Consider the following 15,368-nt stretch of genomic DNA (forward strand, 5'->3'; position numbering starts at 1 on the left):
TGAATGAAATATTTTCATGGATTGAAAAGAGTAAAAAGTCAGTCATGTTCTTTCCAAATATTTGCTGATGTAAAACAGAGAACATTTTTATCCTTCTTTTTTTTTTAATGAAGCAGAACATGTCTTAACTCAACAGATGTTCTTACTTCTTACTTTGTTTATCTTTGACCCTTAAGCAGAATTTAAAAGAGATCGCCTACTTATTTAATTATTTTTTTGCTGGCATTGATGTGATTTCTTTCAGTATTTCCAAAATGTTCTCATCTCTAAATTCTTTAGAACCTGAAGTTTGTGTAAGTCATAAAACAAGGGGGCAGCAGTAGCTCAGTCTGTAAGGACTTGGGTTGTGTACCGGAGGTTCCCGGGTTCAAGTCCTGGTGCTGACAAAATGTGGAAGTTGGTCTTTTAGCTGGAGAGGTGCCCGGGCATGATCAGAGCACCGCTGATGTTCCCCTCAGCAAAGCACCGAAGCCTCTACAGCTCTGGTGCTCTCTCTGTGTAGCAGCCCCCACTCTGACATCTCTCCACTAATTCATGTCCACAGCTCCTGTTTGTGCATGTGTGTGATTCAGGCCTATAAGTGTGAGAAGCATTTCTCTCAATAACAGAGTGTAAACCAGATTTCCCCTCAGGGATTATTATAGTATGAAAAAAAACAAGTTTGCTCTGATTATTTTTGAGCCATTTGAATATGATTATGCAAACATGTATACCTGTAGCCAGGTTGTTAGCACATGTAGTACTTCATACATCATCATGTAACATCAGTTATGAACATACAACATCAGTAAACATACAACATGAGGCAAAAGACAAATCATCTCAATAAGCATGACATTTTAGATTTTGAGTGAAAGTCTTGACTGTTGGCTAAATTGCTGAAAAAAAGCTGTGATGCAGACATTCCTGTCTCTGGCAGTTTCTTTGTCGTGACCTTTATAAATGTGTCTAATACTCTGTTTTTATGACCAAACGCCTTCAAAACTCCTGACATTTCCATCCGCCTCAGCTGTACTTTGTGTTTTGTGCTAAATGCATGGGCAAATAAAAAGCTCCAAACTGTTGCAAGTTAGCCAAATGAAATTTGTAACAGCTTGTTGGAATCAGTGCTGGATGAAACAAGTTTCAGGGATTCATATGTTTGTTGTTCTAGATTTCATTGATCATAGAACTGACAGTAAACATATTTTCTATAGATCACATATTTCCTTCAGTGACTGAGAACAAAGCCAGAGCTGAGCGCGTGTTTGACCCGTCCTGTATAATTTACGGGAGAGACGGATTAATAGAAGCCCTCCTGGAAAGCCACTGAGCTGCAGATCAGCTAAGAGACCACAGTGCCAACAAATCTCCAGCACTCAGCTGCTTCCAAATGGGGCGGGTTGGCACAGAAACACACAAACACAGACACACACACAGACAGACACACACACACACACACACACACACACACACACACACACACACACACACACACACACACACACACACACACACACACACACACACACACACAGCATCAGCCCAGTCATTGGGCACTGGCCTGGTCCTGGTTGTCCTGCAGAGGGGCGGGCAGATGGAGGTGCTGCCTGTTAAAGGATCAGGACTAACATATGGGACGAGCAATTTATAGCTGCAACACTGGCTCATCTCAGCTAGGTGTGTGTGTGTGTGTGTGTGTGTGTGTGTGTGTGTGTGTGTGTGTGTGTGTGTGCGTGTGTGTGTGTGTGTGTGTGTGTGTGTGTGTGTGTGTGTGTGTGCATGGGTCTGTGTGTGTCTGTCTATCACTGTGTGTGTGTGTGTGTGTGTGTGTGTGTGTGTGTGTGTGTGTGTGTGTCTGTGTGTGTGTGTGTGTGTGTGTGTGTCTGTGTGTGTGTGTGTGTGTGTGTGTGTGTGTGTGTGTGTGTGTGTGTGTGTGTGTGTGTCTGAACAGTTTGAAGGTTATTACTGTGTGAATAAATCTCTTATAAATGCAGTTTCACATGTTATAATTAATCTACAAATGTACGCTTCACACTTAGTTTCCTCTGGATACAAATTATAACTTTGACAGAGCATGCACATGTAAAATATTTTTTTTTAGATCCTATTCCTTCCTTCATTATATTATTGAACAACAATCAGACACATCATGGGGCGGCTGTTGCTCAGTGGGTGGAGTCGGTCGTCTCTAAACCGGAGGGTTGGAGGTTCGATTCCCAGCTCCTGCAACATGTCCGATGTGTCCTTGGGCAAAACACTTAACCCCGCATTGCTCCTGCTGCTTCAGTGGCGTCGTATGTATGTGTAAGAATGGGATTAATTACTTCTGATGGCTGTACAAGCGCAAGTCCATTTAACATACATTCTCATCTCTTAAGCTTACTATTGATTATTGTTTTCTAGTGATTAGATAAAAGAGACTTAATACAATATAAAGAATAAAAGGAAAATGTAGAAACATTAGGTGTATTGTAAAATGTAAAGTGTGTTAATTTAATGCAAAACAACGTTGTCTGAAATATAGTATCAATGGAAGTCTGATAAGTAAAGTAAGTTAGCTGAGTAGAAAGACATTGAAGTTACATGGACAGCAGTGGAGAGGAAGTAAAACATCTTAATTGCAGCAGATAATGAATGTAAGATATCATGATACCAAACATAATGGTACATGATAATAAAGCATTACAGTACATGACAGTGAAGGTATGACTAGTATTGCACATGGTATTAATATATAAACACCTTATTGATCAGTACCACTGCACATGATGGAGTTTTATATTCTTCTTCTTTCATGTGTTGTTAAATAGCAGTTAGCAAATGGTTAAGAGCATTGACTCCACCTGGATTGAGGTGTGAACTCTTCCATGCTTCATTGCTATTTTTCTCCACTTATTGGTTGTATGTCATCTAACAGCCTGTCGTAACAGCACGCGACGTGAACGAGCATCAGCGACAAAAACAGCTTGATTCAATTGTTTCCTATTGGAGTGTCGCCCCGTTTCTATTTTCTTTGCTGTCGCTTGCGTAGACAGACGAGGCACGAGGAAGGAGGGGGCTCTACAAGGCACTGACACTTTCCCACTCAACACAACATGTTAGCTTGTTTTACAAAGTGGAGATACCTGTGTATTAATAATATCCAACACTGGAGAAAAACCTCAGTGTTGTGATTTGAGTCAACAGCTAGTCAAAACAAGCACCACACATCTGTTCGTACACCTTCAATACAAATGCACTAGATGTTACACTGTAGGCAAGGGATCTGGAGTCATAGAAGAGAATTGGATGCAGTGTGAACAGCGAGTGTGTGACGCGATATCTAACACTCGTTTTGTTAAGACACGGTGTAATGCTATCATCCACTACATCTCTCAAACCTAGTTTTAGCTTTCCATACAGTATCTGTGATTGGACTTTAAAACCCATACCATTTGAACTGTTAGTAAGAAATGGTGCTTGGTTTGAGAAAGTTCTTCCCAGCCCCGTTGACTGTCATAAATGTGTTTGCAATGTTTGGATGCTAGACCTCAGGAAAATGTACCCAAGTACATTAATGCAAATAAGTCTGAGTGAAGATTTTTTTTCTCTCACACACAGCTGTCTCATACATATGATGTGCCTTTTTTTTTAGTTTGAAATCGTTTCAACATGTTTGTCATGATTTGGTCTGTTGTAGTTTTGTTTTTCAGAGTTTAGATGTATTTATCTTGTTTTAGTTCTCATTCTTCCCTGGTGTTTGGGTCAGTGTGTAGTGTTTGTTGTGTTTTATCCTGCCTCTGTGTGTTTCCCTCCAGTGTGATTGTCTTCACCTGTGTTTGATAACCCCTGTGTCTATTAAGTCTCTGTGTTTCTTCCCTTTTGTGTCAGATTATTGTATGGTAATTGTTGGTTAGTCTACGTCAGTGATTTTTCAGTTTGGACAGTTGGATAGTAAGCTTTTGTTTTGTCTTTAGTGTTAAAATACATTTACTTTGGAGTTTCTGCCAATGGGTCCACCTCTTCGTTTTTCTACAACCGTGACAATGTTAATATGTCTTTGTCTTTTCACCCTGATTATATCTGCAGAACTAAACATCTTCAAATTAGATTTTCCTCACACAGTGGCCCTATCTGTACTTCTTTTTAGCATATTCTATATTTGGTGTTATTGCTGGACACAATATCACTCTCCAGTGTTGAGAGGTGCTCTCATAAGCTCAACTGTACAATGTGTGCTGATAGTCTGAAAGTAGGGGATGTCAGAATTTACAGTTTTCTAGCTCCCCAGATCAGACTCATGTCGGTTAGAGAGAATACAGTTTTTGTCAGTGCTGGGAAGTGACTACGATTCAAGTATCATAGCGCAAATATATCTTTGCGTGCAAGAAGGATGATCCATCTGGCCCAGCGAGGATCACTCATAAATTCTCATAATCCTTTACTAAGTGCAGAATAAGTATGAGATATGGCTCTGGGGTCGGCCATGACACTTCCATCCACATACAATGGAAGAATGCGGTGTTAATCCCTCTGTGTCTGTGTAGCCAACATAACATGACCTCTGGCCAGTGCGTCCACTAATTCCTGTGTTGTGTCTGATGCTGGTGTGACGTGGTGGAGTGGGAATTTCCAACTGAGAGTTTCTGATGATCGTGACAATGACCCATTTTCCTTCAGTGAATAACTCAATCATTTATGCTCAGTAGTTTAAACTGGAACACATTATTTCACTTGCTCTGGCCCATTAAAGAATCAATATTTGTCCTGAACATGTCTTGGCCTGAGCTGCACAGGCTGTGGATTAGTTGGTAGAATCAATCTCCTCTCAACCGGAAGGTTGGGGGTTTGATCCCCAGCTCCTGCAGCCACATGTCCGATGTGTCCTTGGGCAAGACACTTAACCCCAAGTTTCTCCCTCTGCGTCTGTGGGGTATAAATGTGTATGAGTGGTAGTTACTTCTGATCGTCACTTTACATACAGTAGCAACATCTGACATCAGTTTGTGAATGTGTAGGTGTGACATGCGGGGTAAAAGCACTTTGAGTTCTGAAGACTAGAAGAGTGCTTTAAAGCTCGAGTCAATTTACCATTTTTACCATTCATGCTTTTTAAAGACTGTCCCTGTGTTTGTGTCCACCAGGCCCTCCGTTCATCGTTTCACCACCAGAGAACATCACAGTGAACATTTCGCAGGACGCCTTCTTCACCTGCCAGGCGGAGGCCTACCCTCGAAACCTGACCTACACCTGGTTCTGGGAGGAGGACAACGTCTTCTTCAAGAAGTAAAGTTATGATTGGGTTCATTACTGTCTGTCTGTTCCCACTGTCCACCTGGCACTGTAAAGAGTCCTGTGTTGTGATGGTGTTTTTTTGAGCTGGATTACTACTCCAGAGTGAAAGATAACAATGAGTCAAAATGAAATACAAAAAGAAAGAATTATGGTTTGCTTTTGTAGGTCATATAGAAGCATTTTTATTAAATTAAGACGGTTTCACAAGAAGTTTGTAAAAAACAAACAAAAAAACATTATAATGGGAAAGCTTGTCGCTCATTTTGTACAAAAGACCTCCAGAAATGTCAGTCAGCCTGCACATCTCTCCTCTGTTGCCATGAGCGCTGACATTTCCACTGATGCTTGGCAGCTGTTCAGACAGAAGCAATGCACTTGTCCGTTCTGCTCACCCATAAAAATGCCCCTCAGCCACCAAAGCTTGAAGTGAAGTTAGGTTTATGATGCACATTCACAAGCTTCACATTGCGTCAACGTCTGCTTCAGTGCACCGTCTGTAAAGGAGTCAAAGAAGCCAAAGAAGGACTCAGCTCTGTGTTTACGTGCAACACGGCTGGACAAAAGGACATCTTTTGTCCTTTTTATTGCTTTGACCAGTTCAAGGCTGACATATTATCAGAGGTGGTCTTTGTAAAAACACATATAATATATACTGTGGGTGTCCCATTTTTTATATTTGCCCTTTGTGGAGGCAAACGATGATATTCAAAATTATATTTCAATCAATGCATTTCCCAGCTGATATTTTGCTTAAATAAATGGTTTGTTGGTAAAATGTTTAAGATGAAACATGAAAATGTATTTCCTTAAAGTTCACCACAAGAGACCAAAAGAAAGAGTTTGCTTTTATATTTGTTATATTGGTTGCACGGAGAGTTAACACATAAAGTAATTTAAGTGCACATGATTGGTTAAAGTTGACCTATTATGCTGACCCCAATTTTAAACTCACCTTTATTGTTACAAAGCTGGATACCCACACGAAACGTTGGATCATGATCGTAAGTGTATGTTGGAGTAATCCCGGGAAGTCTGCAGAGTGTGCTAAGCAGCTCGTCCTGCAAATCAAGCGATAGATCACCGATATGAAAACTGAGAATTTCACTGGCCGGCTTCAAGCAGCTACGTTAGCCGGTAAAGCTGTTTGCATTGGCTCTCTGTTCTCTTCTGTTCTCTTCTGTTCTCTGTTCTCACTGGAGAGCAGCCCACCCCTGGTAGCCCTGCAGCATTATGCCCACCAGAAGGCTTTGAAAGAGCTGGCCAATCAGAAGAGGGCTTGTATGGTGGTTTTCCTTTATGAGACAGCAGCTGAAACAATCCCTGTCAGGCAGAGGCTGAAATTATGGTTCTTGCTGACGCCAGTAAGAGATAAAAAAAAAAAAAAAAGGAGTCTTTGGGGCTGCAAATCATGCACAGCGCCTCTAAGGTTTTACAGACTGACAACATGAAAGGTATAATTATGTTCTGTCAGCCTGAAAATGCCAGACTTTATGTCATTAGTGGATATAAAAAAACACCAAGAAAATAAATGATACTGCATTTAAATTCTGTCTTGAAACAGTGGTGTGACTTTTGTGCAATCCTTCAGACATCTACACTGTCACACACCCCAGATATCACAATAGTGAAGCACCTTTTGGATAAGAAAATAGGGAGTTTGGAGTATGGATGTGCTGCTGAAAAAATCAGCAGCCACTGTGCGTGAAGCTAAGTCAAGCATTTACCAAGATCCCCCTGATCCTCTACTTTTATTCCAACAAAATCTGGGTGTTGCATAAGAGGTTTTACAAGCTAGAAATCTCTGAATCTGACAAATTTATTTCTGGTATCGATATATAAAAAAAATCAAACAACCTCACACTGAAGTAGTCTGATTATTTTGTACTAGGGGGTATAACGTTTTTTTCCCCTGAGTTTTCCTGCTACCTTTGAAGCCTGAAGACCTACAGCTCCTCTGCTACCAATCACTCTGCTATGAATCATGAATCAAACTGTGCAGAACATCACTTGTATGAGAGTCAGAGCTACACGTCCACTGGGAATATGAGCAAGAAAGGGCAAGAAAATATGTCGCTAGGCAGACTTAATGTTGTCATAGTCATTGAAGACTTGCATTATACATCAGTGACAACATATACTGTATGTGCATCTGTAAATATTCCCATACATTAGGCTTTGATTCTTGCCTGCTGACTACTGGAGATGTTTGAGAAAGATTTTTAGTTCCATGAAAGACTTGCTGTTTGTCTGAATGTACGTCTTATTGCATATAATTCTGATACACAAAATTATTCTTTCAGGCTATTTTTCAACTCACTGAATTCTTCCAGATGACATTGTGTCAGATAAAAAAAAACACACTGAGATCATTGACGCTTATTTCAACATTAACATGTCCTTTCTCTTCATATTCACAGCGACCTGAAGCGCAGAGTCAGTATTCTTATTGATGGCTCCCTCATCATCGCCCAAGTCAAGCCAGAGGATGCTGGGAAATACACCTGTGCTCCGAGCAACAGCCTGGGCCGACCACCGACTGCCTCTGCCTACCTAACAGTGCAATGTGAGCAACCTGCTTTTTAACACCTGCCTTTTTTATTTATTTGTGATTAACTTTAGAGTCTATGGGGTCATAAAGCCAAGGTTTCCATCCTTAAAAAACAGGACCATCTCTTTTGACATCTCATTTGAAACCCATGTATGTAAATTTATTTCCATAACCACAACAGCATGTCTCCATCTCCTCTTCCCTCTGTCCTCATCGTGGGTCACTGCCTCCTTTTTTCTCTCCTCCCATCAAACACTCATGTAGAATATCAGTCACTCTGACGGTCTGTCGAGATGACACCTGGTGAATTTGTCACTTCAAAAAGCATCCGGGTCAGAGAAAGGACCACTTAAAAGATAGCTTGACACTGAAGTGATGTTAACGTCCACATGTGGTTAGACAGGGTTCTGGTCGATATGTCTGTTTTACATGACACAGCCTACATACAATTTTATCTCCATTGTCTCAATCAAAATACTGCTAAAATGGGCTACTTTTACAATATGCTATTCACTTCCTGCCCTTGTTTACAGTCAGGTAGTAGAGCACTATGGAAGTGTGGCAGAAGCCTATAATCGGAGCTACAGCGCAGGCTAGTGGTGATTGGCTGCAGCACAGTATTTCACCCGCATTGTGGGCTTGAATTAATCCAAATATTTATTATTAGTCTAACAAACTAGTATTTCTGGTGCCAACAAGCAATGATGCAGACTTTGACAATGTAGTTGGCTAATCGCTCACATCTGCAGTCCTTAAGAGCGTATAGGAGTCTACCACTAACCTTGCATCTATAAACATGCCATATGCTTTATGGCTTTATGCCCTTCATCTATTTAGATCGGGTCCTGCTAAGTCACTTATCTGTCCAAGAAAATTATGTCATGATGTGGGACTGATCAATGAACTTGTACCCTAATGGATCTTTCAGGGTACAGGTACCTTCTCCCAGTTTTAGTGGACCGGTGACCGGCCACTAGCAGTAGTCAAGGCAACAGACATTTTGCATTCCCTCGCTCTCATGTCTCCTCTGATGGTCGTACGTTAGATTGCTGTGTGTGTGTGTGTGTGTGTGTGTGTGTGTGTGTGTGTGTGTGTGTGAGTGTGTGACTAGCAGAGGCAGGCAACACCAGTTGTGGGAGAGGGAGGGAGATGTGAGAGAGGGGGATTACATCATCGCTGTAAGACTTTTTTTCCGTCGACTGCAGAGGGCTCCCTCTGTCTCTCTGTCCTCTCCTCTCCTCTTTTCTCAACCTTTCCTTTTGTCTCCCTCTCATCCCCCCTCTCAATCCTCCAAACCCGCTCTTTTCATTTGTTTTATGCCCTTTTTTTTCCTCTCAAATCCCTCTCCCTTTTCTTTCTCCCTGAAACCCCTGCCAGTGAATAAGTTCCCCCGAAGCATCCTGCAGTGGGAACCAGCGTGTCGTGAGCGATAGCGCTGTCTGAGGGCTATTTTTAGAAACTTGGCTGATATTCGTGTCTCTGGTGCCGGTGGCGGTGCTCCTCTGGGCTCTTTGTGGCAGAGCTGAGCCGGGTCGGCGGTTAGGACTTTCGGAGGACATCAGTTTGTGGTACAAAGTTGTTCTGGAAACTGTGGTCAATCGATCTCTCACTGTGTTTTAATCCTTCTGTCTCACCGTGTCACACACTCGTAAAGAGTAAGGTCTAATATAACAAAGATCAAGGTCCAGACCTGCTCGTTTTGTAAAGTGTGTTGGGTTAACATTTGTCATGAATTGGCACCGGACAGATAAAGATTGGTTGATTGATTGACTCATTCACTCTCTTGTTCACTCTCTCATCTGCCTTTTCCCTGCTTCATCATGATCACAGCCTCCTCCTCCTCCTCCTCATTTCTCCTCCATCAGCTCCTCTCTACCTTACGTCATCCACTCACATCCCTCTCTCTCTCTCTCTCCCTCCCTCTCTCTCTCACCTGTCCTCTTTCCCACGCTCGTGCTCATCCTCGCTCATCCCTCCTCTATCGCTCCGCTGATAGCACTCACTCCCCCTCTCTTCACCCCTCCTCCTCTCCTCACTCACACCATTTCTCCTCCTTATCACCACAGTGCCTATACTCTCTGTCTCTCCTTCTTGCCCTCATTTATGCCCCATGCTGCTCTCTATCCCTTCTCTTCAGAATAAAGGATTTAGATGGAGAAGTTTTAGTTTCCCCTCCTTTTTCCGCCTCTTATTTCCTTTCCCCTAGCAGATGGACTCCCGTTCTCCTCCTGTGCCTGTCTGTGCCCAAAGGGTTGAGCTGGAGCGTATCAAATCACAGTTATTTCAGACTTAAAATACAGAGGGAAAATGTAAAATGAAAGCCGCTAATGTGAAGCAAATCTGGTAATAAAACTCAAACATTTCAGAGCGTATATGATTAGACTGATAGAGGTGAGGCAGGTCAGGTATAGTTAGATTTTTATAGTGTAGTGTATATATATATATATATATATATATATTTATGATTGTTTTTTCCAGCAGTCTCATGGAGACTGGCCACAACAGACTGGTAGAAGATCTCCAACATTTTGCTGCACACGTTGAAGGATCTCAGCTTCCTCAGAAAGTAGAGCCGGCTCATCCCCTTCTTGTAGTGTGTTGGCCTTCCAATTCAGTTTGTTGTCTATGTTGACACCCAGGTACTTGTACTCCTCCACCACAGACACATCCTCTCCCAGGATGCACAGCGGTGGTGGCTCTGTCCTTCCTTCTGAAGTCGATCACCATCTCCCTGGTCTTATCCATGTTCAGAATCAGGTGATTTCTTCCTGTCCAATCCACAAAGTTATCCACCAGCTCTCTGTACTCCCCCTCTTGCCCATCACTTATACATCCAACCACCGCAGAGTCATCAGAAAACTTCTGCAAGTGGCATGACCTGGAGTTGTACTTAAAGTCAGAGGTGTACAAGGTGAAAAGGAAAGGAGACAGTACAGTCCCCTGTGGAGCTCCTGTACTGCTCTCCACCATTCCAGACTGAACACTGCCAAGTCGGACAAACTGTGTTCTGTCTGTCAGGTAGTCAGTAATCCAGGAGATGATGGACGAGTCCACACCCATCAACTGCAGCTTCTCTTCCAGCAGTTGTGGCTGGATGGTGTTGAATGAAATAAAAAAAAGGTGATTCTCACAGTGCAGCCGTTTCCCTCCAGATGTGAGTGAGCACGCTGCAGCAGGTAGATGATGGCATCGTCCACTCCCAGGTGTGGCTGGTAGGCAAATTGTAGAGGGTCAAGGGATGGTTTCACCTGAGGTGAGTCAAGACGAGCCTCTCCAACACTTTCATCACATGAGAAGTGAGAGCCACTGGTCGATAGTCCTTGAGATCAGATGGTGTCGTCTTCTTTGGGACCGGGACCAAGCAGGACGTTTTCCACAGCACCGGTATCCTCTCCTGGCTCAGACTCAGGTTGAAGAGGTGAAGAGAATCTCAGACAGCTGGCTGGCACAGGTCTTCAGAACCCTTGGGCTGATGCCGTCCGGGCCTGGAGCCTTGCTAATGTGTAGTTTCTCCAGCTGTCTCTTAACCTGGCCAGTTGTTAGAGTCAGGGGGGATGGAGCAATTCACCTCAGAGGGGGATGTGCACTCTTGTGGTGCGGGGCCAGAGTCCAAAGAGTTCACCATGGGGGGTTGGGGGGAGGGAGAAAATACAAAGGGAGGCTGGGAGGTGTGAAGCACAGGGGTATTGTTTGAGGTGGGAGAGGCAGCTGAAGGCTGTGAACTAAACCTGTTGAAGAACAGGTTGAAGAACAGGATTAGCTCATTCGCCCTCTCCAGGCTGCCAGAGTGTTGTCTTTCTCTCCCCTTGAAACCAGTGATTTCCCTCATTCCCGTCCACACATCCCTCACGTTGTTCTGATGGAGTTTGGCCTCCAGCTTTCTCCTGTATGAGTCCTTGCACTCCCTCAGCTTGTCCCTCAGATCGTGCTGTATCCTTTTCAGCTCCTCCCTGTTTCCAGACCTGAAGGCTTGTTTCTTTTTGTTGAGAAGGGCTTTCAGGTCACTGGTGATCCAGGGTTTGTTATTAGGAACAGCGTACAGTCCGGGCCGGTAGAGCAGTGTTCTTACAGAATTTAATGTATTCCGTGATGCAGTCAGTCATGCTGTTAATGTCCTCTCCATGTGGCTCGCAGAGTACATCCCAGTCTGTGGACTCAAAGCAGTCCTGCAGTGCCTCGTTGCTCTCCTGTGTCCACCTCCTAACAGTCCTTGTGGTCACAGGCTGCCTTTGGACCAGGGGGATATACTTTGGTGACCTGAATGCATCTTTCATTGTCTGAGAACCCCTGAATGCAGCATGCTAACAGTGCATCCCCTGAGTAATGGCAGAGAGAGAGACATGCCCAGAAAAGTCCGAAGTCAACTAAGCCGACTACTTTATTTTCTCATGCTTCTTACAGACTTTTTATTATTGCTTGTGCGTCCGTCAGACACAACCACACACACCCAGGCCTCCGCTGGTGAGAGTGTGCTCACCTGTGTGCGCGCAAGTGTCTGTGTGCGAACGTGTCTGTGTGTGTGTGTATGTGTGTGCATCGGGGCGAAACTCCACCTGCAGAGAGCAGAGGAGAATTGTAAACGCGCGACCATGTAGAGACAGAAATGACATGCCGTCGTGTAAATAAGATAAATAACATAAGGCTATTAAGTTTGTTTAATTAAATGATGAGGCATAGACCTTGTTCTATAGGAAAGGTATCCTTATGACTTCTGTTGTGATCTGGCACTATATAGAAAATAAAATGAACTTGACCATCAAGGGGGGCCGTTGGGGGGCGGGCCAAATGGAGCATCAAGAAATTCAGCCAGTCTCACGGATGACTGGAGTAGATCCTGAAGTATGTACAAGTTCATAAATAGACTTTGAATCCATGGATCAATGAATTCAGAATTGTTTTGAATTGAAAATCGATACTGAATCAAATTGTGACCCCAAGAATCAAAATCGAATCGTAAGACACCCAAAGATGCACAACCCTAGTAGACAGTCATGACTCAAAGAGATATTTACATAGGATATACTTGATACCTGCTATATTTAAGTGTAAAATGTTGCATATTCTATCTTTAAAGTTTTTTCAAATCTATTATTGCCCTTGGAAAATGTAAAAAATAAATGAAGGTGTGTGGATATCTAATCTGTTATTACACATAAGAATCTTTCTTTGCACATAATGTTATGTTATTGCACTTTTTTGGTCGTTGTTTTTGCACGTTCTTATTAGCTGTGGAGTAACTGTGCATTACGTAGGTGAGATGTGGGTTTCTGATGTTTCCTTCCATCTTTAGTGTCCTGTGCTGTGGAAGCAGGCCTTGGGTAGAGTGGAGATGCTCTCTGGCCTGTGGTGTCTCAGGTTGTAGCCTGAGTTCTTCCACTTGAACAGAGCATGGGATGGGTGATGTTTGACCCTGAGGATGCTCTGTACTTTCCTCCTGCAGTGCTGTTTGTATAGAGTGTCCATGGAGGGGGAGGTCGGAGCTGATGATCCTCTCTGCAGTTTTCATGACCCGTTGAAGCAAACTCCTCTCAGCCGGTGTGGTGTTACTGGAGAAGATCCGTTCAACGAGGCCTCTGTAGGCCTGAGTGAGGGGCTGATGTCTGGTCTTCTTCAGCAGACTGATGAAGTTAAGCCCCTGCTGTGCTTTCTTCATTGTTGCCGCAGTGTTTCTGGCCCAGCTGAGATTTTCGGAAATGTGAAGACCAAGGAAGTTGTAGCTGTCAGCCCACTCCACCCCAGTCCCCTTGATGGTGAGAGGCTGCAGAGGGAGGGGGGGGGGCTTTCCTCCTTAAGTCCAGAATAAATTCCTCAGTTCTATGTTGAGGACGAGATCATTGTCCTCTCCATAGACAGTGATTTTGTTGACCAGCATGAAGACTCATCACTCCCTCCGATGAGGCCGAGGATGGTGATGTTGCATATTTGATGATGATGTTCTTGTCTTGTGTTGAGATACAGTCGTATGTTTACAGAGAAAAAAGTTTAGGCTTAGGCAGCAGCACTGGGGGGGTGGGGGGGTCTGTGCTGACTATCAGAAATATCCTTGTTTGCCATCCTCATCATCAACTGTCTATGAGGAAGTCCAGGATCCAGTTACAGGTGGGTGTTGGTACTCTGAAGGTCTTCCATCTTCCCAGTCAACATCATTGGCCTTATGGTGTTAAAGGCAGAACAGGCAGAAGTGCTTTAGAATGAAAACAAGCCAAAACAATTAAAACAAAGAAAATACATTCAATCTAAAATAACGGGTAAATAAGACCCAGACCCAGATATATCACTATATGGTTAAGAAGTACAAAACAAGCTGCCAGTTAAGAAAAAGATACCCAGTTCAAAGTGAGTTTTAAGAAACGACTTGACAGAGGACACTGAGTTTGCCTATCTCATATCTCTCATCTCTTGTACCATCCTCGAATCAAAACTCAAGTTGCCCCCTACTTTGTTTCATGACTAAAATCCCTGCTGCTTGCCAGGATGTACCCTCTTCAAAGAGGAAGAGAAGTAGGGGATGATCCAGTGCCACAGCAATCCCTCTTCCCATAAAAACAATGTGATTTCCCAGTTTTCTCTTCACAGCTTCAATCACTGGGCTAAAGGTTTCCCAAGCTACAAATGTAATTTCATCACTCGCTTCTCTCTCTCTCTCTCTCTCCCTTGGAATTTCATCAGATCCTGCCCGTGTGGTAAACATGCCATCCGTCATCTACGTGGCCATCGGTCTGCCCGGCTTCATCCGCTGTCCTGTAGATGCAAATCCCCCACTCACTCTGGTGAAGTGGAAGAAAGATGGCCTCCCTCTCCGGATAGACAAGGTGAGCTGCTGCTGTGCTGCAGCTTTGGTTCAACTTACTCGACTTCAAGCAAATGCTTCAAACTTTGTGTGATCCATTTTTCACCTCCGATTAGATATTCAGTTTACCTTCCAGGAGCCATTGGTAATTATTGCGCTATAATTTCCCTACACCAATCCAACACTTCCATTCACAGTACCCTGGTTGGAGCCAAATGGAGGATGGGAGCATCCGTGTGGCAGAGGTGACGGAGGACTCTCTCGGCACCTATACCTGCATGCCTTACAACGCCCTGGGTTCAATGGGATGGTCCCCTCCTGCTCCCCTGGTGCTAAAGGTATGCCCATAGAAGAAGCAGACACAGTTAAGACAGTTCACCACCAGAGGAGAAAACAGTTATCCATTGACTCTGTTTTCTGTGAATAAGCCTCCATGTAACATTTGTCTGCTAGCAAACAACAGAAAAATATATAAATGCTGCTGTGTGCAAATATTCACTCCCAAAAGGTTAAAGCACCAAGAACTACATTAAAATTCAGTGTGTAAGACACACTTTTAATACTTACTTTATCATCTAAATAGTGGGCTGCGTTCTATATACACCAGTATGACCAATATACCAGTATATAATGCTGAGACATGCACCCTCCTGACCGCAAGTAGAGCCATTACCATCACCCACTGCACTCAACATGAATAAAATTAAAATGTACCCCAATTGTGACGGTCCCAGCATCGTGTGTTGCAAGCTGATGCTGTGCAAAGCATGCTGG

General features: G+C 43.5%; 1 protein-coding gene and 1 long non-coding RNA gene across 2 annotated transcripts in view; one reads left to right on the forward strand and one right to left on the reverse strand.

Moving 5' to 3' along the window:
- The window catches only part of igsf9bb (immunoglobulin superfamily, member 9Bb), a 120,022-nt gene that overhangs the window by 64,776 nt on the left and 39,878 nt on the right, over positions 1 to 15,368 (forward strand). The window contains exons 6-9 of the mRNA XM_061056040.1: positions 5,106 to 5,247; positions 7,674 to 7,819; positions 14,474 to 14,616; positions 14,792 to 14,932. Coding sequence (XP_060912023.1) covers positions 5,106 to 5,247; positions 7,674 to 7,819; positions 14,474 to 14,616; positions 14,792 to 14,932 — 572 coding nt within the window. The remainder of the gene's footprint in view (positions 1 to 5,105; positions 5,248 to 7,673; positions 7,820 to 14,473; positions 14,617 to 14,791; positions 14,933 to 15,368) is intronic.
- LOC132988575 (uncharacterized) overlaps positions 1 to 15,368 on the reverse strand; it is a 116,235-nt gene that overhangs the window by 31,198 nt on the left and 69,669 nt on the right. The window lies entirely within an intron of this gene.

Source organism: Labrus mixtus, chromosome 14, assembly GCF_963584025.1.
Source record: "Labrus mixtus chromosome 14, fLabMix1.1, whole genome shotgun sequence".
Lineage (NCBI taxonomy): Eukaryota > Metazoa > Chordata > Actinopteri > Labriformes > Labridae > Labrus > Labrus mixtus.